We start from the raw sequence: 25,230 nt of genomic DNA, 5'->3' as shown, positions 1-25,230 counted from the left end.
TGGTGGCAGGTGAACATAGATCATGTCTGAGGCAAGAGCTGTCTGTCTCCTACCTGCATCCAGCAGTAAGGTTTTTACATGAGACACTACAAATATCTCATCCCCCCCAGTGTGGCGGTTGTTTCAGAGGAAGCTGATACCAGCTGAGATGCAATCTCTGTCCCGCAGTGGTTTAATGGTCCTGTATAGTTAACTAACTGGCTGTAGAGCTGCTGCAATTCTGCTGTGCTAGACAGCTCATTTAGCCTTCAACGGCAGCAACCGCCTGCCAGCTCTTTTCCTGCTAGCCAGGGCGAGGGGAAAGGTCCCTTAATCTGCTTGCAAATCTGCAGCGAGAGTCCTGTGCAAGCAGGAGGCAGAATACAATGCCGGCTGCTCTGGGATTCAGTCAGGTGACGGGATCAGGGTATCGGGATCACTGCTGGGGAGAGCAGAGAGGATTATGTGTGTGGACCATAACTACCAAAGCTGTGCCGCTGGGTGTAAATCATGCTCCCCTTCCTGCAGAAATGTACTGCATTTACAGAGGGTGTGTGGTCACTCAGTGGTCCCATAGCCCCTCACAGACCCTGAGCATCACAGCTCTCCTGTGACATATCACCTTCATTTTACCAGTGGGGAAATTGAGTCACAACTCAGCGACTCACAAAGTGAGTTTAAGCAAGTTACTAGTGGCCTGATTTTCAGAGGTGCTGGACCCCTTTTGGCCAGATGCGCATGTTAAAGCCCTTTTGCATTGCAAAGTGATGTGTAAGGGGCTTGGCTTGCACGAGAATCAGGTCCTTTGACTTCCGTAGGAGTCGGGAGGATCAGATCTCTGAAAATCAGGCCACGGGTGACTTGCTTAACCCCACACCAGTGAGTCAGTGACAGGGCTGGAAATAGACACAGTAATCCTGACAGTCGATCTCCTCAACTAACCACTAAACCCTGCCTCTAAGAATAGAATCCCAGGCCCCAGCCTGTGCTCCCTTCCCATCATCAGCACGCCCTGGACAAACAGACAAGTTCCCTTGTAAAGCTGGGACCAGATGCCCAGAATCCTGACACCCGTTCCCTCTGCTACAGCCAGGCGTATCACAGCTCCCAGGCCTGTGCTTGGATCACTAGACCACACTAAATTCTGAGTGGGCAACACAAAGGGAAACAAAACTCTGTGTTTTCTGTTTGAGGCAGAGCTTCTGCTTCTGGAGAGAGAAGACTTCAGTGCCCTCTCCCTCCCTCCCAACTCCGCAGCTCTCTAAACCCGACTTTAACAAGCTGCTGTCTGAGCAGAAGCTGCTCAGCCATTTATGATCAGGGGACCCTGGGAGCTCCGTGTGGGCTGGAGAGAGAGAGAGAGAGAGAGTGAAGGCGCCAATTAAAAAGGAAGAAAAATAGCAATTAACGGAGGCAGGCAGGCAGGCTGTCACACACACTGCCTGAGGGCGATAATCCCTGGCTGCCCAACTACATCCAGAGAGATGCTCTGGAAGAGAACAGTGGTTCTCAGCCTTTTTCCTTCCAGGTTGATCTTCCCCTGCTCTAGACAGGATCTCTCACCCTTTTAGCAATAGGGAAGCAAGGGGTGGTGACCAATGTTTCCTCTAATTTTTTTCCTTCTGTGTGCAGGATAAATTTTGTTATGTGCACCAAAGCATGTGCAGATGTGCACCACCAAGCAAAACACATGCTGCCAGCCATGGGCACTCTACTAATCAGCTGGGCAGCATTTAAATCTCTCCTGGGTGGCTGCACAAGCACTCAGTTTACAGGGAACACTGGTGGTGACCTTACCCCAGATTAAGAATGCCTTGGACAGGTGATCAAATAATCTTTCCTTTGGTCACAGAGGGGTAGCTATGTTAGTCTGTAATTTTAAAAACAACAAATAGCCCTGTGGTACCTTAGAGACCAACAAAATACACACATGTGTATATATATATATATATATAGTATGAGCTTTTGTGGGCACAACCCACTTCTTCAGATGAGATGATCTTGAGTGGGGGGTGGGGGGGAAGAGGAGGACTCTGAGAATATGAAGGGAGAGGGAAGGAAAAAAAGTACCTGTCAAATGTAGTGCTGGAGCTAATGAGGCTAATGGAGTGGGCTGGAAGTGTCCGGTACTTAGCTTTTGATGTCAGTTGGGTGTTGAATGTAAGGAAAGCTGGTTTTCTAGTATATTAACTGGTTCAAGTCTTTGTTCAGGCCAAGAGAGATGGTGTCAAATTTGCATATGCAGGTCAATTCCGCACACTCACTCTCTGTAGTAGGCTTGTGAAATTCCCTTGTAGAAGAATGGCTATTTTTAAGTCCATTAATGAGTGCCCAGGCAAGTTAGCATTCTCTTGCTTAACGATCTGGGAAGGATGGTTGCCAGAAATGTTGTCGTCCTACAGGAGGCAATAATAATAATAATAGGTTTGCCTTTCTGAAGTATATTTCTTACGTAAATATGCAGGAACCATTTCACCCCCCGGTGGTGTGCCAACACCATTGGCGTGTCTATACTGCACACTAAGCCAGGACTCTGATTCAGATTTGACCCTAAGCTCAGGGTCCTAGGACCTTGCTAGAGGGGTGGGTCAGCACCCCAGCCATGCTGTCATATTGCAGAGCGGATGCAGCAGAAGCCACAGACCTGACTCAGAAGGTCTGCATAGTGCAAAGTGGCTGCGAGACCCGGCTCCGACATGTTTACGCTATAGTGTAGATGATGCTCTGATGCATGGGTGGGATCATCAAATCCACAAACCTTTATACTGCAGTGTAGACATATTCCATGGGAGTAGATGGAGTAGATAGTAACAGCACACAGGTGGGTAGGCCTGCAGTGAGACATTGCAGAATCCAGTTGAAAACTTGGGGGAACTGATGGTGTATCTTAATGAGTTGTATTTGAGCCAGGACGTCAACTCTCAAAGAGTTTTGCAGAGTGGATGAGTATCATGAACCACTCTTTGCAGTGTGGGAAACTGAGGCACAAGGAAAGGAAATGACTTGCCCAAGATCACAGGGGTTGGAATATGTTTTAGGGTTCTTCAGACACTATCGAAAGGCAAGGCTGTCCTTATGATATGGTCTTGGAGAAGTGTAATGCTGAACTTTGGACTTCTGTGGATAGGAGCTCCTGAGTCGCTCCTTCTCTGTGTCCCGTTATCACTGGTGTTATTTGTATTGTGATAGCACGTTGAGGAGCCAGCATTGTTTGGGACCTGATTGTGTGATCCTTGCCCTAAAGAGCTTGCAGTCCAAATAGACAAAGAGCAGGAGGAGAAACTGAGTCAGGGAGCTGGGGGGAGACTTTTGGAAGGTCAGAGACAGAGCCAGGTCACTCAGGGGGTGACTCCTGTCCCCCATAGAAGTCAGTAGCAAAACTCCTCTTGACTTCAAGGGGGCCAAGGTTTCATCTCAGGCCTCCTTAGTCTCCACTGAGTGCTACATCTGCTCTACTGTGCTAATACCACTATGATAGCTAAGCGCTCAAGACCCATCTACTGAGTAGCAGCAAATTAATCTTGTAATTTAAACCACTCTCAGGCTATGTCTACAGTGCTCCTCTCTTGCGGAAAAACATATGCAAATGAGGCTAAGCGTGGAATATTTTCACACCCCATTTGCATAATTAACGAGGCTCCGTTTTTGTGCAAGAGGCTTTTGTGCGAAAAGGAGCCATCTGCACGGCTCCTTTTTATGCAAGAACCCCCTGTTGTGCAAGAGCCATTCTTCCACATTTTTTTCCGAAAGAATGGCTCTTGTGCAAGAGGAGTTTTTGCGCAAAAACGTAGCCTTGTTAATGATGCAAATGAGGCGTAGCAATATTGCATGCTTAGCTTCATTTACATATGTTTTTCTGCAAGAGTGGGGCAGTGTAGACATAGTCTGAGAGATAAATGAATACAAAGCGGAATCCATGTGTTTGGACCGTGGGTCATGTCAATATGTTCACCGTAGCTAAGATTCTCATATATTACCAGCCAGATCCTAGCAGGCGTGAAATGGCAGAGCTCTGTTGCTTTGGATGGGGCTGTGCTAAAGTCTGTCAGCGGAGACTCTGTCCCAGGAACCCCCTGAAAATAAGGAGCGTGCCAGGCATACGCTGACACAACCACCCTCGCTACCACCCTGTTAGAACCCTCGCGGGCTAGCAGACAGCATGGGTATTGAACAGGCAACGGCCGCTGGTGTGTGATAGGACTCTGTGCTGGGCAAAGGGACTGTTAATGGCCTATTGTCCAGCTAGCCAAACACAAGAGACAGCCTCTCAGGTATTCCCAGCCAAGGAATAAGCGCTGGTTGCTGAGAAAGAATGACTGTCATTTTGGGGCCTTTCCTCAGAGCTGCCGTGACGCTGTCACGCGTTGCAAGGCGGTGACAGCGGGGCCTAGTGTGAAGGGCTGACTACTCCACGTGGGGCTGCCTGCCATAGAGAGGCTGAGACACAAAGGGAATACAAGCCCCCTTTGTGTGATCCTGTTACTGGGCTCATTGTCAGGAACCAGGGTGGAACTGCCTATCCAGCAAAACAGCTCTCCTGCCTGTGCATATCACTGTTCTGAATGCAGGACGTGGCAGTCGGAGGCTGGACTTGGAGGAAGCGTTCGATAAAGCTTATCTCCTCTGACCTGGCAGGGTCTCTCTCTTGGTGCCTTGGATACAGCTTCCCTCGCTTCTCGCCATCACTTTGGTTCGGGGACATCGGCCTCCATGTTTCGTTAGCACCCCACCAGCTTACCTCATCTTCCTGGGTCCCATGAGCAAGGAGGGTTGTCGAGGGGGGTGGACGAAAGGAGTGGGATCAAAACCACAGGACGCACGGTTCTGTACGTGCACAGCGCGACTGAGAGGTCCTGTCCTATCTAGTTGACAAGGGAAAGGCAGACAAAAGATAAGAAGCTTTATCCTCCTTGGTTTACATGTGGGGAAACTGAGGCACAGCAAGAGTAAGTGAGACATGGGACTTGAACCTTCCTCTCTAACCAGGACATGGGGCTTGGAAGCTCAGTGTGTTCCCTGCTGAAGCCCAGTGTGGGTATGTCTGAACTCCCCTTATTTTGAAATAACAAGGCGAGTGTCTATACTACCAAGCCTGGTATTTTGAAATCATAACTCCTGCTTGTGAAGTGGACTGAACTTATTTGGAAATAGTTATTTCGGGAGTGATTATTTCGAAATAACCTGGTAGCGCAGACACAGCCTGCGAGGGAAAAGCCCCCCAGAGGCTTAGCAAAGCGGGTGCGGAGGGGGGGCAATTGCCCTTGGGCGCCACGCTAGGGGGGCGCTGGGCCAGGGTGGGAGCGAGCGCACGCTGCGCAGGCTCACCTGGCATGGGTGGCGAGTTATATGGCCAACCCCCCCCCAGCACCAGACCGTCCCTGCCGTGCGCAGCGTTCAGTCAGCTTCCCCTTGCCTGCGCACGCTGCCAGCTGCTGCTGCCGCCATGCGCAGCGTTTCCAGGTGACCAGGGAGACGCCTGGGCGTGACGTAACGTCACGGCCTGGGACTCTAAAAAGTGTTTGGTGCCGCGTGGTGCCGTGCGGCCTAGCTTCCGGTTAGGAGTCTGGGGACTTCTGGGGCCCGGGCGAAGACTCCGGCCCCACAAAATGGAAGGCAGAAGGTAGAGCAGGGCAAGGGGAAAACTAGGAGGAAGGGGTGGGAGAGGAAGGTGCTTGTGCGGAGCGGGAGGGGAGAGGGAAGATACAAATGGCAGGGGGCCGAGTGCAAACAATGAGGAAAAGGGCAGGAGGGAAGGTGTCAGTGGGAGGAGAGACAGGGTGATGCTGGGAGAGGAGAGGATGAGGGCATTAGAGTCTAGAGGGGGGAGTGGGAGGTGCTGGGAGAAGGCTTGAAAGAAGGGGTGGGCATGAGAAAGGTGGGGATGGAGCAAGTCATGTGTGAGGGCACAGAGGGGCAGGAGGGGAATGGGGGCAGAGTGTGGTGAGGGGGTGGGCATCAGGGGAATAAGAGGGCAAAGGGGGCAGGGGCAGTGAGGGAAGGGGGCCAGGAGGGTGCAGGGCTAAGGGAAGGTGCAGATACCAGGGGATTCTGGGGGTGAAGCAGAAGGGCAGACACCTGCAGGGGAGGGGACCAGCACCAGAGGAGAGAGGCAGGGCAGGTGTGTAGAGGGAGGTGTTGGAAGAGAGGATGAGGAAGGGTAGCTCATCTGATCAGAGTGGGGCTACTGGAGGAGTGGGCACAGGGGGGAGAGAAGGGCTGGTGGAGGGGGTCAGGTTGCAGGAGGGCTGAGGGCAGTGAGAAGGGCAGGAGTCAGGTCAGCAGAGGAGGGTGAAGAGTTGGGGGGCAGCAGGCACCAGGGAAGATGATGGAGCAAGGAGAGGAGACATGGCAGCACAGAGAAAAGGTAAAGGTTTAAAAATATTTATTAATAAGTTGGTATGCTGCCCACGGCCAGTTTGTTTGCACCCCCCAGTGCAGTGTGGGTTTACGTGGAGATCAACACATGGCCGGCAAGTGGGAGCCAAAACAAAAAAGTAGTCAGTGTAATGATCTTCTGTTGATATGCGTTTTAGTAGTTAAATTCTTGGACTGTCTTTGTTCATGAAAAGTGCTGTCACATGGGTAGAAATCGGGTAAATATTGCATTTTATTAATATCAGCAGAACTGACTTAAATGGGGCCTGTGTGTTGTGTAGTCTTGCCTTAATATTTGTATTCATGCCTGTCTGTGTGAGAGAAGCTATTTGTATATATTTGCATATGCAATCACACTTAAGTTGAGGCCCTCAGCATGTTCTGTAAGTATCAGTGTGGCCCCTGGGGCTTCCAAAGTTGAGTTGCCCTAGCTCATCCCTGACAGGTGTCTGTCTAAACTGGTCTTAAATATCTCCAGTGATGGAGATTCCGCATTCTCCCTAGGCAATTTATTCCAGTGTTTAACCACCTTGACAGGCAGGAAGTTTTTCCTAATGTCCAACCTAAACCTCCCTTGCTGCAATTTAAGCCCATTGCTTCTCATCCTAACTTCAGAGGCTAAGGAGAACAATTTTTCTTCCTCTTCCTTATGATACTCTTTTAGATACTTGAAAGCTGCTCTCATGTCCCTTTTCGGTCTTCTCTTTTCCAAGGTAAACAAGGCCAATTCCTTCAGCCTTGCCTCATATCTCATGTTCTCTAGACCTTTCATCATTTGTGTTGATCTTTTCTGGACTTTCTCCAGTTTCTCTGTGTTTTCTCCATGTTTCCTGAAATGTGGCGCCCAGAACTGGACACGATACTCCAGCTGGGGCCTAATGTAGATGGCTCATTCCCTCCCTGAAGCAACACAGCACCAGCAATGGGCAGGAGAATGGCTCCCGGGCAGGGATGGGCCTCAGCCTCTTTTCTTCCCCTCCCCCACTTTGCAATGGGGCTGTAGACTCTGGGAGGGGAGGGGTGGAAGCAAGCAGAGGTGTCTCCCTGCAGCAGATGTAGACACGTCTCTGTATTAATCATTCTCTCGTTGAAGTTTTTAGCTTTGTATTGAGTCCTTTTACATGGAAACTTTGTATTACATCTTGGTAGAATAGCCCCTAGGACAAGTGAGGCAGAGACTGTCCCTGTGGAGTGAATGAGGTCGGAATGTGTAAGGCAGAAGGTGAGCACCTCTGGGCAGTTGCAAAGGTTGGGTCAGCAGCAAGGGCCTGCTTTGGGAAGCCCCCTCTTTGGAGGTGAATGTGGCAGCAGTGAGACACCACCCAGAAGCAGGCGCCACAGACACTAACTACAGATTCATGGGACACGTCTCACAGATCTTGCACATGCATAAGATGATAGATCTGCAGGAGGTGGGGAAGTGGTGTAGCGAGGGGGCCGGAGGGGTCAGTTGCCCCTGGGCACCATGCTAGGGAGGCTCCAATTTAATCCCATTCTGCTCCCCGTTATTCCTTCAGCTCACGTGTTCCTACTTCGCCTGCCACCTGCAGCTAGAACCTCCTCCCTGCCTCTCTGCTCCAAGCCCGACCCTACTCCATCTCCACCAGCGGGTTAGTGCATGTGGGAGCCCGGCCCCAAACTGTAGGGGGTGGGGCAAGATGCAGTACAAGTTCCCCTCACCTGTGCACCAGGTTCGGGGCCGTGCCACATGGTGGCGGGGGTGCAAATTTTTCCTTTGCCCCCGGGCGCATAACACCCTTGCTACGCCTCTGCAACCCCGCACACTGAGTCAGTCTCTCAAGGAGCTAAGTTCTTCTTTCCAGCAGCAGCGTGATGCAAACAGCCTGTCCTGGGATCAGAGCTCCTGCTCTTTGCTGGGGGACTGAGGCAGATTAATCGGAGTTGATTGCCTTGCCTTCCCTGCAGGAGCATCGTCGCCTAGCAGGGGTCTTTGTTTCCAGCTTAGGAGTGAAATGTCAGGGCCCCTGCCCAGCAAAGCTCAGCAGCAGGAGATGTGCATGTCAGGCAAGGCAGTGGCCTTGTTCTCTGTCCCCTCACCACTCTCACGTCCTGGAGAGCAATCAGCACAGACAGCTGCATGGGGAGGCAAGGGGCGTTCCCATGTCTCCTGCAGGGCTGGATTGAATGAGTTTCCTGCAAGTAAAGAGGGTCGCTGGTAACCAGAGAGGGGGAAAGATTTTCGCCAAGAGGACAAGTCCCTTATATCTTTGCCTAGAGGGCGACAGGAAATCTGTTGTGGAACTAGCCGTGCAGTGTGCAGGTCTCATTTCCAACAGGCAGGCTTAGTAGTAAAGGCCAGTGGTGTTTATGTGGCGGGAGCAGGCAGAATAATAACGCCCATTTCTGACCAAGTGCTTTTTGTCAGTAGGTGTCAAGGCGCCTCACAATCTGGGAGTGTGTTTGTCCGTGCTGTGCCCTCGGCCCAAGTTTTTGTAGCTGGGGACCTGAGGCACAGAGAGCCTAAAGTGACGCCCCCCACGGTCACACAGGAATTCCACGACAGTAGCTGGGAATGGCACTGGGCCACCACATCCTAAACTACCGGACCATCCTTCTCCTCAGTTTTCTGCCCACGGTGGGACTTGAACTGACGTTGGCAGATTTACTTTCACAGGACCCCATGCTTGTGAGTCTGGTGCCTTTCACCAGCCCTGAGAGTCCCATGTGTTTGGTCAAGGACACTGTGAAATCCCCTTGGAGAATCAGTGTGCATCGCAGGACGCTTTGGTTGCTATAGTCCCACCGGCTGACTAGTTCAAATCTCTCTTCCTCTCTAGACTCACCTACTTCCGCCTCCCCCACCCCCATCGTTAGTCACCCCATCTGCTCGTGCAACACTGCGGGCTAGTGGTTACCTTCTAAGCAGCCCTTGATCTGAGCAGCCCCAGCTTTGAATCTGAGACCCTTATTCTAGGGCCCAGGCTGTCTCCAAATCTCTCTTCCGCCACCCCCCATCCTGGCAGTTGTGGCTGGAGGAATGTGCTTGCTGTGTGCCACTAGGGTTAATATATAAGGGTATGTCTACACTACCCCGCTAGTTCGAACTAGCGGGGTAATGTATACATACCGAAGTTGCTAATGAAGCCCGGGATTTGAATTTCCCGGGCTTCATTAGTATAAAGCCGGCGCCGCCATTTTTAAAAGCCGGCTAGTGCGAACCCCGTGCCGCGTGGCTACACGCGGCACGGGCTAGATAGTTCGAACTAGCTAGCCATTCCGAACTATCTGTACGCCTCGTTCGCATACCCTAATGTGTAGACATACCCTAATATACTATATGGAGATATACCATCTCATAGAGCTGGAAGAGACCTTGAGAGGTCATCGAGTCCAGACCCCTGCCCTCACAGCAGGACCAAGGACCATCCCTGACAGATTTGCCCCAGATCCCTAAGTGGCCCCCTCAAGGATTGAACTCACAACCCTGGGGTGAATTCCTAAGGGCACAAGGAATGGCCTAGCTAAAGGAAGGACCAGAGCTCTGCCATGTGAGCCCTCCCGCTCTTGCTCAGAGCCTGCCGGCCTCTATCAGTCTATCCAGGCATCAGACCATGCCTGTCACTGTTGTTTCCCATGCTGAGGTTGATGGTGGGGTGGAAGCTGTTGAAATCATGGTGAAATTCTTCCAGAGTCTCCTTCCCATGGGGCCAGATGATGAAGATGTCATCGATATAGCGTAGGTAGAGAAGGTGTAATTTGTGGTCATGGGTTGAAATTCTGTGCCACCCCTCATGAAGCCAAATGGGTTCACAGCCCTTGCTCCCTCAGGGTTCTCAGCCAAATGACCACCAGAATAAATTAGAGCAGCCATAGGGGTGTTCTAATTTCTCAGCCTCCCAACAGATGAATTCATTCCCCCCTGTGCATGCATCACCTCCTGGCAGACTTCCTGTAAGGGAAGTGTGGGACTGTGCTGGGGAAATTAATCGCTGTGCCTGCTCAGAAGGAATTCTTCCTTAACCCTTCACATTACAATGCCAGAGTAGGAACTCGGGCAAGGAACGGGATCCGTCCCATAATGGTTATGCGACAGTCTCTGCAGCTCAAGGCCCCTGGATCTTCGACTCTGAGGCACAGGCCTGTTATTACTTGAGCTTAAAGAGTAACTGTGACAGGTAGTAGGCTGTTATCCTACAACTGCATTGTCCAGTCGTTCGAAAGGAACATCACATAGTGTGTTATGTAGATTAGCTTTTGTTCAGTCTCCATGGGGATAGGTACCTAATCAACCAGTGCCTTGATTCATGATTTACTTAGCCATGTAGGCGCACGCCATCCCATACAGTGGGTATGTTTGCCAAGCAAATAAGAGCCGCTGCTCTGATAAGTCTCCAACATCAACAATAACAAGTCAATGCTCCCTAATAACTGCGAGCATAAAAAATACTGAGCCACCAAGGCGTGCTGGAATGGAAAGGGAGCAGTTGCATACGGCGATGGCAAATTATTTATTGGCAGTTCTCTGGAATATCTGTCTCTTGAATTCCACAACAGTACGTCAGAGAGTTTTTCTGGGCTGAATACAAGAGAGATTCATCTGGCTAATTACAGCCCAACTGTCTGTTGAAATAGCCTGCTGTGAAATATTGTTAATGCAGCTACTATAGCTTTAGTAAGCAGTTAAATATATTGTCATCCATCCGTGTAATTGGCTTTCTTATCTGGATTTAGATTTGGATTCTGTCAAATAGTTTTATCCGAGGATTTACTGTTTGTTACAATAAATACAGATCGTTCACATCACTCGTGATAATCATGGTTTCTTAGCCAAATTCCAGTAAAAGCGATGCCATTTTGTTTCCTATTGCTTTTGCGGTGGATTTCTTCACTTCCTGTCCTAAACTGCTGTGTGATGGTAATCAGCTGACTTTCATTGGTGCCTGTCATAATTCATGTTGTGCTTTGGGATCCTTTGGAGTAATATGAACACCTAGCTCTTGTATAGCGCGCTTCATCAGTAGGCTTCAGAGTACTTGACAAAGGAGGAGGAGACATTATCATCTCCATTTTTCCCAGTTGGGAAAACTGAGGCAGAGAGAGGTAATGTCACATGCCTAAGGTGATGAAACCAGTCAGGGGCAGAGCTGGGAACCAGGTCTTCAGAGACCCAGTCGGTGCTCTACCCACTATACCACACTGCCAGCCTCTGTACAAAAATTGTGTGAACTAGACATGTAAAAGCCACCCCAAAGAGTTAACCGGTTAAACAATTTGTTTAACCGATTAACAACTGGCCGCAGGCGGCAGGGGCTGCTCCAGCAATACAGGTTGAAGGCTGTGGCGGCCGGGATCCTGCCAGCTGGGCCACTGTGGGCAGGAGCCTGCTCCATCCAGTGGGGCCCTCCAGTTAACTGGTTACCCAGTAACCATGCTGGTGAGGCGTATACTTACCAGGAACCGTTTAATCGTGTAACTTTTAGCATCCCCAGTATGAATGCAGGTGGTGTTACTGTTTTACTTCTGTTGACTTTTTCATCGTTTGATTCCAAAAGGTCTGGGTAGCTTCTGTTGCATGAGGAACGCTCACAGCCATGGTGCCCTTAGGCCAGTCTGTCCCGTGGTTCTGTTTTTCCCCATAGCAATAATTTCTTCCTGCTTCTCATCTCTTAAACCTGCTGCTCCCAAAAGTTTAAAGGTGTGTCTCCACCTTTTCCACCAGAGTGGTGGGGGACGAGCTGATGGAAGAAGAAAGACAGCTCTTCATTGAAGATGCCTTGGATAGTGAGATGGAGGCAAATACCAACTTTTTCCAGAGTGGCCACTAATTGGAGCACTTCAGTTTATGGATCCCGAATTTTTCAGATTTTCAGAAGTATCCAGCACCCAGAAGAGCCCATTGCAACACTAAGTTCTGGCCAGGTTGGCTGCTGAGCTCTTTTGAAGACATGTTTCTTAGTGCCTGATGTCCAGAATATTGAGTACTCACTGATTCCATGTGCTCAGGATCTCTGAAAAATCAGACCTAAAACCAGAGGCAGCCTTTGACAATTCAGCCATTGGGGCCTCAAACCAAGCACGCAAAGGTTAGTGGAAACTTTCGGAAGTCTGGGCTGAAGTGCTTCATTGAAGTAAAATGCCTGAAGCTGAAACTCTCTAGAGTTAGCTTTGACTCAGCTACTGATGCAGCAGTCCTGAATCAACTCCTTCATGTAGACGTGATTCCCACCAGAATGGTGGTGGGCAATTTACCCGATCTTGAAACGAGGGAATCCTACCTACAGCTACCATAGAGCCTTGGAAACAATCACATAGTGCATTTGGGCTGAAAGCTGACTGCATCAGTGACATTTTGCATCAGCTGGGCAGGACTGATCAGGAAAAGGTGGAGGCTTCGCAGCAGTTTTAATGCAGCTAGTAAACATAAAGTACCAAATAGGATGATTTCTTGTTCCAGGGAAATAGGGGGAAGGCGCCATAACAGCCCCATAAATTACAGCCTGTGAACATTTTAATTTGAGCCCTTCATCGTATGTCAGAGCTTGGTTTAGTTGGAGGAAGCAGCCAGTGTTACACGGTGTACAAAGCCATAAAGATGATAACCCCCGAATAGTCCAGGCACATAGCAGGAGAGGTAACTAACAACATCCTTGTGATATCTTTGCAGCTATTTTTACCCCCAACCCACTTCCTCTCCGGGCAGGTTTATATTTAGTAGCTTATAGCCACTAACCTTCTGGTAGGTGGCAAGGAGAGGAAGAGAGATTCTGACAGCAATGTATGCAACTCAGGATTTTCCCAGCATTGAGATGCTGGTTTCTGTTAAGTCATTGATTGCTTGCATTCATTTCGGGGGGTGAGTGGGAGAAAGGGCAGAGCTTTTCTCCCTTCTCATTTTTGCCATTTCAGATTTAATGTCTTTTCCTTGGCTCACCACCTCTGGAATCCAGACTCGTGCATAGTTTCTCTTCTGGCAGTGCTGCCTCACTCAGAGTCTGGGATCTGCTCTCTTACATCCTTCCTGAGCAAGGGAGACTTTCTGTCTAGTGGCTAAGGCACTAGAGGGGGACCCAGGAGATGAGCAGGCAGTTCCCTATTCTGCCACAGACTGCCTGCGTGGCTTTGGGCATGTCACTTCATCTTTCCGTACAGTTGTCATAGGAAGGGAAAAGGGCTTAGAAGCAGAGTTCCCCAAAAGCTGAGTACTTGAGTGGCCACCGGCGAGAGATTCGAGTGACACCCAGCTGATTAGAAGAGTACCCACAGCATATGTTTCTACTGGTGGTGCACATCTACACAGGCCTTAGTGCACATAACAAATTTTATTCTACATGTGGATGGAAAAATTAGAGGAGACATTGCTCCGAAAGGAATATAAATTATGCTTCAGGGTACAAGCCAACTTTTCAGTCAGGAAGAAATTTTACCAAGCAGGCAGATTAACTGAACGGTTTGTTACTTCATCTGAGTTTATGGGACTGAGTGTCTGGCACATTCTTCTGAATAGCTGATGCTGGACTAGATGGACTCATGTTCTGATCCAGTGGAGTGTACTTTTGCTGTCCTCTTGTGGTTCACACTACAGCCTCTGTTGTTCTTAAGCCTCCAGGAGAAACAGGACCTTATCCAGGGCCAGGCATGCTTTTCCATAGCAGTCACATGCCACAAAAGGCACATGCAGAGTTTCTGCACCACTAGGTGGGAAAGATTCAGGTCTGCAACATTCCACATTCTCTCATGGACACATTTCATCTCCGAACCAACATCCCCACCCGCAGCTTGGTTCTGAAAAACCTTCCATCCTGGGCATCACAAGGAGGGGCTCTGGAGATCACTACAGCCCTGCAGAGCCCTGTCTGAGAACCACTGCCTTGCTCCATTCCCCCATTCTCTGTTCACTAAGAGTGGGCGACAGCAGCAGGGTTGTGTTACTGCCTGCAGAGAGATCCTTCTGCCACTACTCGGAGTCACCCAACGACATTAATAAGGTAGCAGATTTAAAACAAACAAAAGAAGCACTGCCTCCCACCACACACAGTCAACCTGTGGAACTCATCGCTAGGGAATGATATGAAGGCCAAAAGCAGGGTTGGGTTCAAAATATAAGTTCATGGAGGATAGGTCCATCAATGGCCATTAGCCCAAGATGCTCAGGGACACAACTCTATGCTCTGGGCGTCTCCTAAGCTTCAGACTGCCAGCAGTTGGAACTAGATGACGGGATGGATCACTCTACACCTGCCTTGTTCAGTTCATTCCCTCTAAAGCAGTGTTTCTTAAACTTTTTAAGACCGAGGAACACCAAACAATAATTTTTTTAATGAGGAACACCAAGCATTTTTTTGTTTTGGGGGGGGGGGGGGGGAAAGGGGGTTGGGGGGAAGACTTATTGACCTCGTGGTTAAAAAAAAAAAAAAAAAATGTTGCCTGCCCCTTTAAGGGTGCCATTTTGAACTCTGTTGTTCTCCGCAGCATAGTTTAAGAAACACTGCTCTAAAGCATCTGACGCCAGCCACTGTCAGAAGTACTGGTGACAGGATGGCATTGATCTGATCCAGTATGGCCCTTCTTATAGCATCATGACCAGCTGGTGCTTCTGGGCTGGCCCTACCATCATGGGAGCAGAGTGAGCTCTGAGGGGGTGTAGGAAATCCTGGCTCAGAGGGAGAAGAGTGGTGCTTGCGAGAATAGTATCAGGCAAACCCAAGCTCATCTGCTATACCTTCACCGTAATAAATTTGCTAGAATAAATAACCGGTTCCTAAAGCCACTGCTTTATAGGGGCTCCCTGACTGCCCCCCTTCCCAATTTGTGCATTGGCCTCTGTCCTCCTCACAGGCATGCCTGGGTGGTACATGGCCATATTTGTTTTTGCCAGCTGGCCCTGCAGTGCTACTCTTGAGCATTGACGCAAATATGCATTCCTTCCGTGCTACACCAGATCAAACAAGTTCCTGGGCCTCGCGTCTGTGTGGCCCTTGACATAATTCCCAAGCCGCACCACCTCTACACTTCCCCTGGCCTCCTTCCCTCCTGACAGCATCATCACCACTGCCTGGGACCAGATTCCAGAGCGGCTCATTGCTTGGCAGTGAAGCAGAAAGGACACGGGATTCGTCCTGCTGCCAACAGGAAGAATAAATGCGCTTAGCAAATATGTAGCTGAGGTCCCAGAACAGAGATTCCACTCGGAGCCTGGGCTTTGCTCTCTTACATCTTTCCTGAGCAAGGGAGATTTTCTGTCTTGTGGTGAAGGCACTAGATGGGGACCCAGGAGATGAACATTCTGCCACAGCCTGCCTGTGTGACCTTGGGCAAGTTACTTCATCCTTGGTGCCATACTGCCCCACCTGTGAAGTAGGGATAATACTCCCTCACCTTCTGTCTGCCTGGTCTGTAGATTGTACTTTCTTCTGCATGTGAGCTGCCTCTCGCTGTGTGTAGGTCTACATTGTAGTCATGGGGTGTCCATGGAAGTGTGAGTAGATGGACCCAAGCTAGCTTCAATCTAGCTAGCTCTGGCCCCAGAGCAGTGACGCAGAGGCAACATGCCCTCAATGCAGGCTATACAAGCCCATTTGAAAGCTGAATAATTCCTCACACTCTTTAGATGGTGCTGAAACTCATTGTGCTACAGCTTCTTGGTTCCAGTACCCAAGCTCACTAGAGTAAAGCTCGCTTGGGTATATCTACTCAAGCTGGAATCATGCCCAGGGATTGAAGTCTCAGTATCTACTGTATATTTTAGAGTTTGTGCACTAAGCAGGTGAAAGGGGCTGGCTGGGAGTGCACCCTTTCTGTCTGGGCCTCCCTGAGCTGAAATTTCTTCCCCCATCCCCGAGTGTGTATATTTTCCTTATATTAAAAAAAAAATCTTCATTGAGTTAAGGACCCAAACAAGGTGGGTAAAACTCTTGGGCTTTGTCTGCACTGCACCCATTTGGGCACAAGAAATATGCAAACAAAGTGAATTTGCATAATGAATGAGGCTCCATGTTTGTGCAAGAGCCCTTCTGCATTTTTTTCAGGAAAACCAGCTCTTGCGCAAGAGGGGGGGGTTGCACAAAAAGGAGCCATGTAAACAGGGCCGGCCCACAACACTTTGGCACCCGAGGCAAGAAGCTCAAATGACGCCCCCATACCTCCTAGCTTGGGCCAAAACTTTGAAAGGTCTCAGTTCTGCCTTCTTCCTGTTCTACTCTGCTCATGGAACTGCTCTGCTACCTACCTCAATAAAGGAGAACTAACAGCAGCAGACACAATTTTCTACACACTGGGTCCTCGTGGTGCCCCCTCCCTCCCCCCCCCACAGTCTGGCACCTGAGGCAGCTGCTTCAGTTCGCCTCATGGTAAGGCCATCCCTGCATGTAGACGGCTTCTTTTTGTGCAAAAGCCTCTTGTGCAAACACGGAGCCTCATTAATTATGCAAACAAGGCACGGCGATATTCCACGCTTCACCTGATTTGCATATTTTTCTGCAAAACGGGCACAGTACAGACATAGCCCTAGTGTTAAATAGATGATGATTATAAAGTTGAAGTGAGTTGAAATACAACATTCTTACTTTATACATGAAATGTTTCAACATTAACAGAAGGTGAAAGTCAAAACGATTTGTGTTGACTGCTTTCCAGCTAAAAATTCTTCAAAATTGAAACATTATTTTGACTAAACTGGATTTTAGGATAAAAAACTGTTTCATCCATAAAAAATGGGAACAGCTCTGCCAACTAGAAATAGGTCGAGTTCTGCTAGCTCAAGTCTGTCTGCAGTGTAGACATAATTTTAGTGGGGTAGTGTGGAGGCATCTTTGCACTATGCTTTTACCTGCTCTGCGAAATGAAGCATGGACTAGCAGTTTCAAGTGACATCTTTCTGAAGCAATGTAATTGCGATGTCTGGTGCTGCTAGCTTGTAATCTTCCTTACCACGTCATTATCTGTAATAACACGTCATTACCTGTAATAACACCACAGGAATGATATCTGTTGTTCACATAGTATTGTGGCTCCCAAACACTTTCCATGCTGTGTATTTGGCCCCCAGTGACTGAAATGCAGTCACCTCTGCAGCACCTGGCAGCAGCAGGAGACAGCTGTTTTGCAGCATGCTGCACAATAGTTTAGCACAGGAAGTGAAGAAGAAAACCACAGTTAGTTCAAAGTAGGTGCAAGGATTGGAGGAAAAACAGAGCAGAGGAACAGATTGCCTATATTGGAATTGAGGTTAGAAGTAGAGCCCTGTGCAGTTACAAAATTGGTATCCACATCTGCAAACGTTCAGCCATGGATACCTACAGGTGCGGAAACCCACGGATATAAAGCGGCGAGCCACAGATTTGCAGGGCTCTAGTTAGAACCTCTCAGGGTCTGTCTACACTGGGGGTGGAAGGTGTAATGTCCACCGACCTACCCTCGTTGGCTCTGATGGAGCTAGCGCCCTAAAAATGAAGAGCAGCTGCCCCATGGGAGCTGTGGGAGGAGTTAGCCCCCCAAGTATGTACCTCGGACAAGTAACCGGCAACAAGCCCCCATGCTACCATGGGTACACTTCTGGTTTTAGCACACTCACGTGGTCAGCGGTAGCACAAGTATGTTTATGTGAACTGAAAGTTACACCTACAGCTCCAAGCATCGACACGCCCAGGGTCTATGCCATTGAGCGGTCCAGAGCTCAGCTTCCTGCCTCTGTTGAAGGACAGCACCTCCTGCTGGGATGTGGCTGAACATTACACTGGAGAGAGCACTCCCTATTCCAGAGTTCTCCCATCACCAGGAGTCCCACAGAGAGCAGAGTAGCGTGGGCACCTGGCATGAATGCTTGGTCACTCCCCCACCCCCCAGTGCTGCTGTAACAGCATGAGTGGGCACACCCAATTGGCGTGAGATCCATCAGGTCCCGTGAGGCACATGACACGAATGGCATTGGCTAACGTCCTTACGCTAGACCGTCCTTAGCTTGTGAGGTGGAGCGAGATCCTAGCCTGACTCATTGCTCAGAGGATAGTGAATACCAGTCACCGTGCTGGGTTAAGACAGAGGGGGCAAATTATGGCCCGTGAGCCACATCTGGCATGTCAGGCTTTTCAGTGGAATTCTGGGAGGGGGCTGTCAGGGAGTGGGGGGATGGATGGGGGTGGGGGCTCCAGAAGGGGCTGTCAGAGGGTGTGGAGTGAGAGCAGTTAGTGGATGGGAGTCTGGGGGAGGCTTTCAGGGGGTGGGAAATCGGGGATGTTGGGTAGGGGACAGAGGTCCCAGCAGGGGTGTTTACAAGGCAGGGAACATGGGGGGGGGGGTTGCATAGGAAGTGGGAGGTACCAGGGGAGTGGTCAGGGATGCAGGGGAGTTGGATAGAGGACAGGGGCCAAGCCACACCTGGCTGTGTGGGGAAGAAGTTTCTCCCAGCCTTCCCGCCATCCCGGTACTCGATGCAGTCCTTGGGCCAAAATGTTTGCCCAGTTCTGGGTTAAGGGAGAGCCTCTCGCTTACCCTGTTCCCAACCCCCGTAGCCACCCAGCTGTCTGCTGTGATTCCAAATGTGCTCCTGCCATGGTTGGCCCTTTTCTTTAGATGGAGGAGAGATTTGCTAGAATGGGGGTGGGGGAAGTGAGTGTGCTGGAAATCTGGGAGAGTTAATTGGCTCGCGTTAATTCCTGGCGTTCCCAAGCCCTGAAAGCGAGCGAGATTGCATCTGTGTTGGGAGGCTGGGTCTGGGATGCGACAGCAGCCGGGAGACCACGCAGAATGTTGCTGTTGCTGACAGATGATCTGTTAAGGTTTTGGATGCGGGCATTGCAACCCAAGTGTGCTGGTTGCCATAGTGACCGTGATGCATTCGCTCCCAGAGACGGTGTCTGATCCCATCGGTCTGGAATGAGATCAGATCGCTGTTTGTTTGTGCTGATATCACAGGGCAGCCTGCAGAGGGAATGAGCTGCCAGCAGCACAGCGGGGTCCTGCCTGCTTTGAGGGTCCTAACAGAGTGGAGGTGTGGGGCGGACCCCCCCTGATGTAACATTCGGTGAAATGGGAGCCAGCGGCTGAGAGGCCCTTTAAAATTCCATCTGTGCTGCAGGGTGAGTGACTTTAAATGGGAGGTGAAGCTCATTCGGGGAGACTCCAGGCCAGTCCTGAAAGATTGGCAACTCCACTTGTTGTGGGCATAGAGCATGTTCTTACAGGCCCCTACCTGTCCTCAGCACAGCCACTGCCCTTCCGATCAGCCTCAGAGACAGTTGACAAGGTCTAAAGCAGTCAGGGCATGTCGATCCTATCTTCCAGGGTTTGATTTAGCAGGTCTGGGATGGACCTGCTAAGTCAAACTCAGAGAGCATCCCCCTCAGCACCAATGCTCCTACTTCTTGCGAGGAGTAAGGGAAGTCGCCAGGAGTGCTTGCTCCCGTCAGCCTCCTGCTGTTTGGACAGGGCAGAAAGGCAACGTAAGATACATCGACTCCAGCTACGTAATTTATATAGCTGGAGTTGCATATCTACTACAATCTTCCGCTGTAGCATAGACCGGGCCTCAGAGACATGGCACGTGAAGGATCTGACTTCAGCCCTTTCCCCCAGCCCGCTAGGAGGTGTGATAGATGGAGAAGCTAAGGTAAGTCAGTCCCAGACAGCTGCTACAGTCCCATCCCCTGCCAGGGGACTCCCGTGTTGGGTCAGAGTGAACTAGGAAAGGAACCCAATCAATGGCTTTGCCTGGCCGTGCCTTGTGGCCAGCAGGAGGCAGTTACCGAGAGCTGCTGAGCCATCGATTTATTTCCTCGTTCTTGTGCAGCTACATTTTCTCTGCTACTGCGCAAAGGAAAAGAAAGAGGAAAAATAGCTTCTTTCCCAGCTGGAGGGGGTGTGAAGTGGGCACAGCCCTCTCTTGTGGAAGGCTGGCTGTTCCGGGTCAGTGGAATTCTGACTTCTCGTTACGGTGAAGGGGTTCACTGAGAGGGCTATCCCCTCCTGCCAGGGCACTTCATCACTCCATGGCTTTCATGGATCAGGCTGCTGCTGGACTGTAACAAAGCAAAGTACCTGCTCAGGGCTAGAGGGGTAGGGAGGCTGCACGTGAGGACTGGCAGAGCGGGGTGGGCAAATAGGGGGCTGTAGGTTACCACTGAGAGGCATCTGCTGATCTCTGTGGGTGGGGAACCCAGACCTAGAATAGCGGCGAGCCGTCCAGGATGGAGGGTCATCGGCAGAACTATGCAAGGAATCTGCCTTCACTGGGTTTGACTCAGTGCACTGCTGTGATCCCATCAGTTTCCCTTCCCCTAAAACTTTCCCTAAACCATTATTGTAACCCCCTTCCTGCATCTGCTCTGTATCTAACCACCATGCATGCTAAGTGGGCGCCTCCTAAGCTAGGCTCTGCCTGCATTGCTGAGCGAGGGAGGGAAGCCACAGCAGCCAGCGGGGTGGCTTGTAAGCGCTGGGAATTAAGTGTTGCTCCTGTACTCTGCATGTGTTCGTTTAGCCAGCCAGCCAAATGATGAACTTCACACTTTGTCCCTTGGGGGTTTCCTCATTTAAGGATTTTATTCTTTAATCAGATCTTCAGTTAAGAGGATTCCAGGGTCCGTACAGGATTTGAATCAGTCGAGAGACTGTAAATGAACTGTAAGCTCTCAGCGCCTCTCTTCTTCTCTTAAGTCTCGGGGGCCCTTCCCAGTCAGAACCTCTGTCCTGTCTCCCCTCGGGAGTTCACTGACACCCCAGAAAGTCTCACCGCCAAAGGCAGAAGCAAAATGCAGGACAATGTAGCACTTTAAAGACTAACAAGATGGTTTATTAGATGATGAGCTTTCATGGGCCAGACCCACTTCCTCAGATCAAATAGTGGAAGAAAATAGTCACAGCCATATATACCAAAGGATACAATTTAAAAAATTGAACACGTATGAAAAGGACAAATCACATTTCAGAACAGGAGGGGGATGCGGGGGGGGGGGGGAGGAAGGAAGGTAGGTGTCTGTGAATTGATGATACTAGAGGTGGGGAGAGTGGGACGTCTGTGAGCTAATGGTATTAGAGGTGATAATTGGGGAAGCTATCTTGGTAATGGGTAAGATAGTTTGCGAGTTTGTTCATTCCTTCCCGGAGAGTGTTGAATTTTAACATGAATGACAGTTCAGAGGATTCCCTTTCCAGTGCAGATGTAAAAGGTCTTTGTAGCACAATGCAGGTGGTTAAGTCATTGAGAGAGTGTCCTTTCTGGTTAAAATGGCAAGAAACTGTTTTTTCTTTGTAATCTTGTCTGATATCTGTTTTGTGGGCATTAATCCTTTGGCGAAGTGTCTGAGACGTTTGTCCAATGTACATAGCAGACGGACACTTTTGGCACATGATGGCATAAATTATATTTCTGGATGCGCAGGAATATGTGCGCCAAAGGCAGAGCACAGAAACGGGAGAGACATCAGCCTGGATGTGAGCGCTTAGGAGATTTTCCTTTTCTTCTCTGTGAGAATTCACTCTTCTTTTTCTTTAGTTGTTTAGTCTTTCCTTCCTGTTGTCCCCCACTCCTTAGCCCTCACCCTTTCCAGCCAGGCCTGGGAATCCAACCAAGCATGTTGCAGACCAGAGGGAGACTGTGTATTTATTTAGGTATCCCTGTACTTGGGTGTCTAGAATGCAGCCTCTGGGCACCTGTGCTAATGGACCATGAAAAGACAAGTGTGGTGTGCCTGTTAGACTACAGTTAACTAACAAAACCACAAGGGGCCTGGCTCTATAATTTACAGGAAGGTCCAATGTGTTGCCTTCTCCACCTAACAGGGTCTTGAAGCAAGTGGAAGGAAAACCCAGTGAATACCCCCTGCATAGAGCCCCTCCCCAGCTGGTTTAGTGCTGGCCTCAAAGCTCTACACTGGATCCTTCCCAGCCCAGAGGACACATGAGGGATATGGCTGGACTGCCCTGCCTTGGTGGCTAGTCTTCACTCCCCAGGGCCCATAGGGAAGCTGATCCTATGACAGAGCAGGCTGCTTTCATTGTACGCACAGGGACCCAGGCAGGTTCCTGCCCAGCCCCAGAATATGTGGGGTAAAATTGTGACCCCGTTGAAGTTAATGGGGACAGGCTTCTCCTCTCAAGCTTTGGGTTCGAGTTCACCTCAGGCTGTGCCTGGATACGAGCACGGTCCTGTTCCAGAGCTTGTGCTTAGGAGCGTGTCACAGTAGCAGGGCTGGCCCAGCCCTGAAGGCGCTTGTTAGAAGGCTGAAGGTGTTTGGAGCCGCTCATCCCTAGCGCATGGGTTGAATCTGGTCTGGTGTCATTTGAGAGCTGTTACTGTCTGATGACTACTGCCTGGTGAGCTACAGTGGAGAGCGTTGTTAGGTGTTCCCTGTTGAAGGAGAGTTTACAGTGTAAGGCAGCTGTGGGCAGCCGAGGCTGAGTGGAGCACATACGTGGCTCTCCTTCATCTCAGCAGGCCTCAAGATTGTCATAACCAAGACAGTCTCCCAGGATAGAGCAGTTTTGCTGGCTGCGCTTGTGTAACTAGAATTCGCAGGGGATGCCGAGTGAACCGTAGCCGCGCTGTGATTGGCTGCAGAGGGAGCCAGGGTTGTGTGCAGCCAGCACGCACCTCCCGTCACGTGCCCTGGCTTTACGTGCGTGTCACTTTAGCAACACCAGTAAAACAAAACGACATGGACAGAAACCAGTGGAATCTGCATGGGCAACGGTGGGAAACAAAATGTCTCGCGGGCCACACGTAGAACCCTGATATGTGGCCCGTGGGCTGTAGGTTGTCCGCCACTGGTGTAAAAGAGGCGTGACCAGGCTAGTTAGGCATGCTGCTACCACAGCAGGGGGCGGGGTGTCACCTATTGCCCGCTTTATCCAATGTGCTCCATGTACAGCTCTATGGGAATAAACCTGGGAAACTTAGATCCACCTTATCATTGGGGTTCAGGCCACGTTCCCCCAGCTACTGTCAAACCCTTCAGACGTGGCCCGATTCTGTTCTGCAGTGGCTGAGGCTGAAAGGTGGAATGTGAGCCGTCGCTGATGCTTTAACAGGAGCATTTCATTTGCCTGCAGGGGTTATTCCCTATGCAATTCTGCTTCGTTATTAGACAGGTGCCGTAATCCATGCTAATTACCCTGCTCAGCCGCAAGCGGCTTGCCAGCACATGTGACACTGCCGCGCGCAAGAGGAAGATCGATGTTGTAGACATCGTCTCTTTGCCGCTGTGCGGGAGAAGGGAGGCAGAGATGATCCTTCCATGGGCTTAGGCCCCAATCCTGCAATCCAAGCCATCCGGACAGAACCCTGCAGCCAGGCCGAGTCCCTCTGACGTCAGTCGGGCTGTGCGTGGGCATACGGGTTCGTCCGCAAGGATTTGTAGGTACGAGCGGTGGTTTGGGTCTGATCCAAGGTCTCCTGAGTTTAATAGAAAAGCTCCTCGTGGTGTCAGGCCTCTTATTTATAAGTGCGCCAGGAACACAGACTAGATCTTGGGCCTAATTTTCACCAAGCATGCTCCGATACAGGCAGTTGGAGTTGCAGATGTCTGACCCCTCTGTAAATGAGAGCCTGGCATCTGGCTGCAGTCCCAAGCAGGTGGCCCTACGTGCAATCCAAGCCTTTCCACACACTCTCATTGCTTTCCCCTCCCTTCCAGGGCCCTGCCGTCCTGCCACAGCACAGGATACAATGAACAAGATGAAAAACTTCAAGCGGCGGTTTTCCCTCTCCGTGCCCCGGACAGAGACCATTGAGGAGTCGCTGGCTGAGTTCACGGAGCAGTTCAACCAGCTCAACAACAGGAAGAATGAAGGTGAGAGGCTGGGGAGTTCATTGGGGCAGCAGGGGAAACCAGTTCTGGTTTGGCCAGAATCCACCCCCCCCCCCCCCCCCCTCCAGGCGCAGACAGTTGGTGCAGGGTCAGGATGTCTCTTCAGACCCAGAAAAGCAGAGAGAGTCGCTGGTCACTCTGTGCCTCAGTTTCCCCCTTTGTGAAACAGGAATAATTAGTGTTCCCTGTAAGCTGGGAGCTTGTGCAGCCGCTCAGGAGGGATTCAGATGCTGCCCAGCTTATTAGCAGAGCTCTCACAGCTAGGTTTTATTTGGTGCACATTCACATGCTACAGTGCACATGAAAATATTATTCCACACGTGGATGGGACAAAATCCACGTGCGCATGGAAAAGATTAGAGTGAACAATGGGAATAATATCTCCTCAACATTCATTCTTCTTTGGGGAGCACTGTGGAAACCGTCAGGGAGAAGCAGCTTTGCTGCTTAATGTTAGACAAGAACAGGTCACCCAGAGGTGGATGGGGTTGAAGGGTCCTTTATTGCAGATACTCGTTCCGCCTCAACCCTCCAAAGCCCTTGTCTGCGGGAGGAACAAATTAACCACAGGTACACCTTTTTCTTTTAGTATGTGAATACACTTATCAATTACATCATTTCATAAGCCCTAATCAAGTAATAGGAACACCCTTATAATGCATAATCATCTCTATGGGATGAATACAGTTATACCCACCCCAGTTTACTGTTTACAGCTTTTTAGCTGATGCGAGCAGTTCTCACATCACAAAACGCCTTAAATCAGCTGCTTACAAGAGGGGAGGGAGCTGTGACCCTGAATGTGTATTTCAGAGCGAATGGAAACAGGTAAGGGGGTAGGAAGACACTAGCTGTTTAACACACAGCATTCATTAAAAGTTACATCCTTGGTACAGCTATGTGCTTATCTATCCCCAGCAAGGTGGAAATGAGGAAAACATGTCTGTAAACCTATAGGGTCAGTGCCTGCCCATGCTGCACCCCCATCACTGTGTTAACGAGCACTCAGAGCCCTTATTTAACTCTTACCCCTACACTTAAGGCCTGACACCTTCCTCTTCTCACCCAGAAAGAGCAGTAATTGGCTGGCAGTTTTCTCCCTCTGCCCAGCAGC

At 50.2% G+C, this 25,230-nt stretch overlaps 1 protein-coding gene across 2 annotated transcripts in view; it reads left to right on the top strand.

Moving 5' to 3' along the window:
• The window catches only part of CDK18 (cyclin dependent kinase 18), a 116,666-nt gene that overhangs the window by 53,842 nt on the left and 37,594 nt on the right, over positions 1-25,230 (top strand). For both annotated transcript variants that reach the window (XM_075910460.2, XM_075910461.2), the window contains one exon: positions 23,943-24,098. In XM_075910460.2, coding sequence (XP_075766575.2) covers positions 23,975-24,098 — 124 coding nt within the window. In that variant the 5' untranslated portion in view covers positions 23,943-23,974. The remainder of the gene's footprint in view (positions 1-23,942; positions 24,099-25,230) is intronic.

Source organism: Pelodiscus sinensis, chromosome 27, assembly GCF_052426305.1.
Source record: "Pelodiscus sinensis isolate ZL-2025 chromosome 27, ASM5242630v1, whole genome shotgun sequence".
Lineage (NCBI taxonomy): Eukaryota > Metazoa > Chordata > Testudines > Trionychidae > Pelodiscus > Pelodiscus sinensis.
The sequence above is the reverse complement of the archived record's forward strand: the minus strand, read 5'-3'. Positions and strand labels throughout refer to the sequence as shown.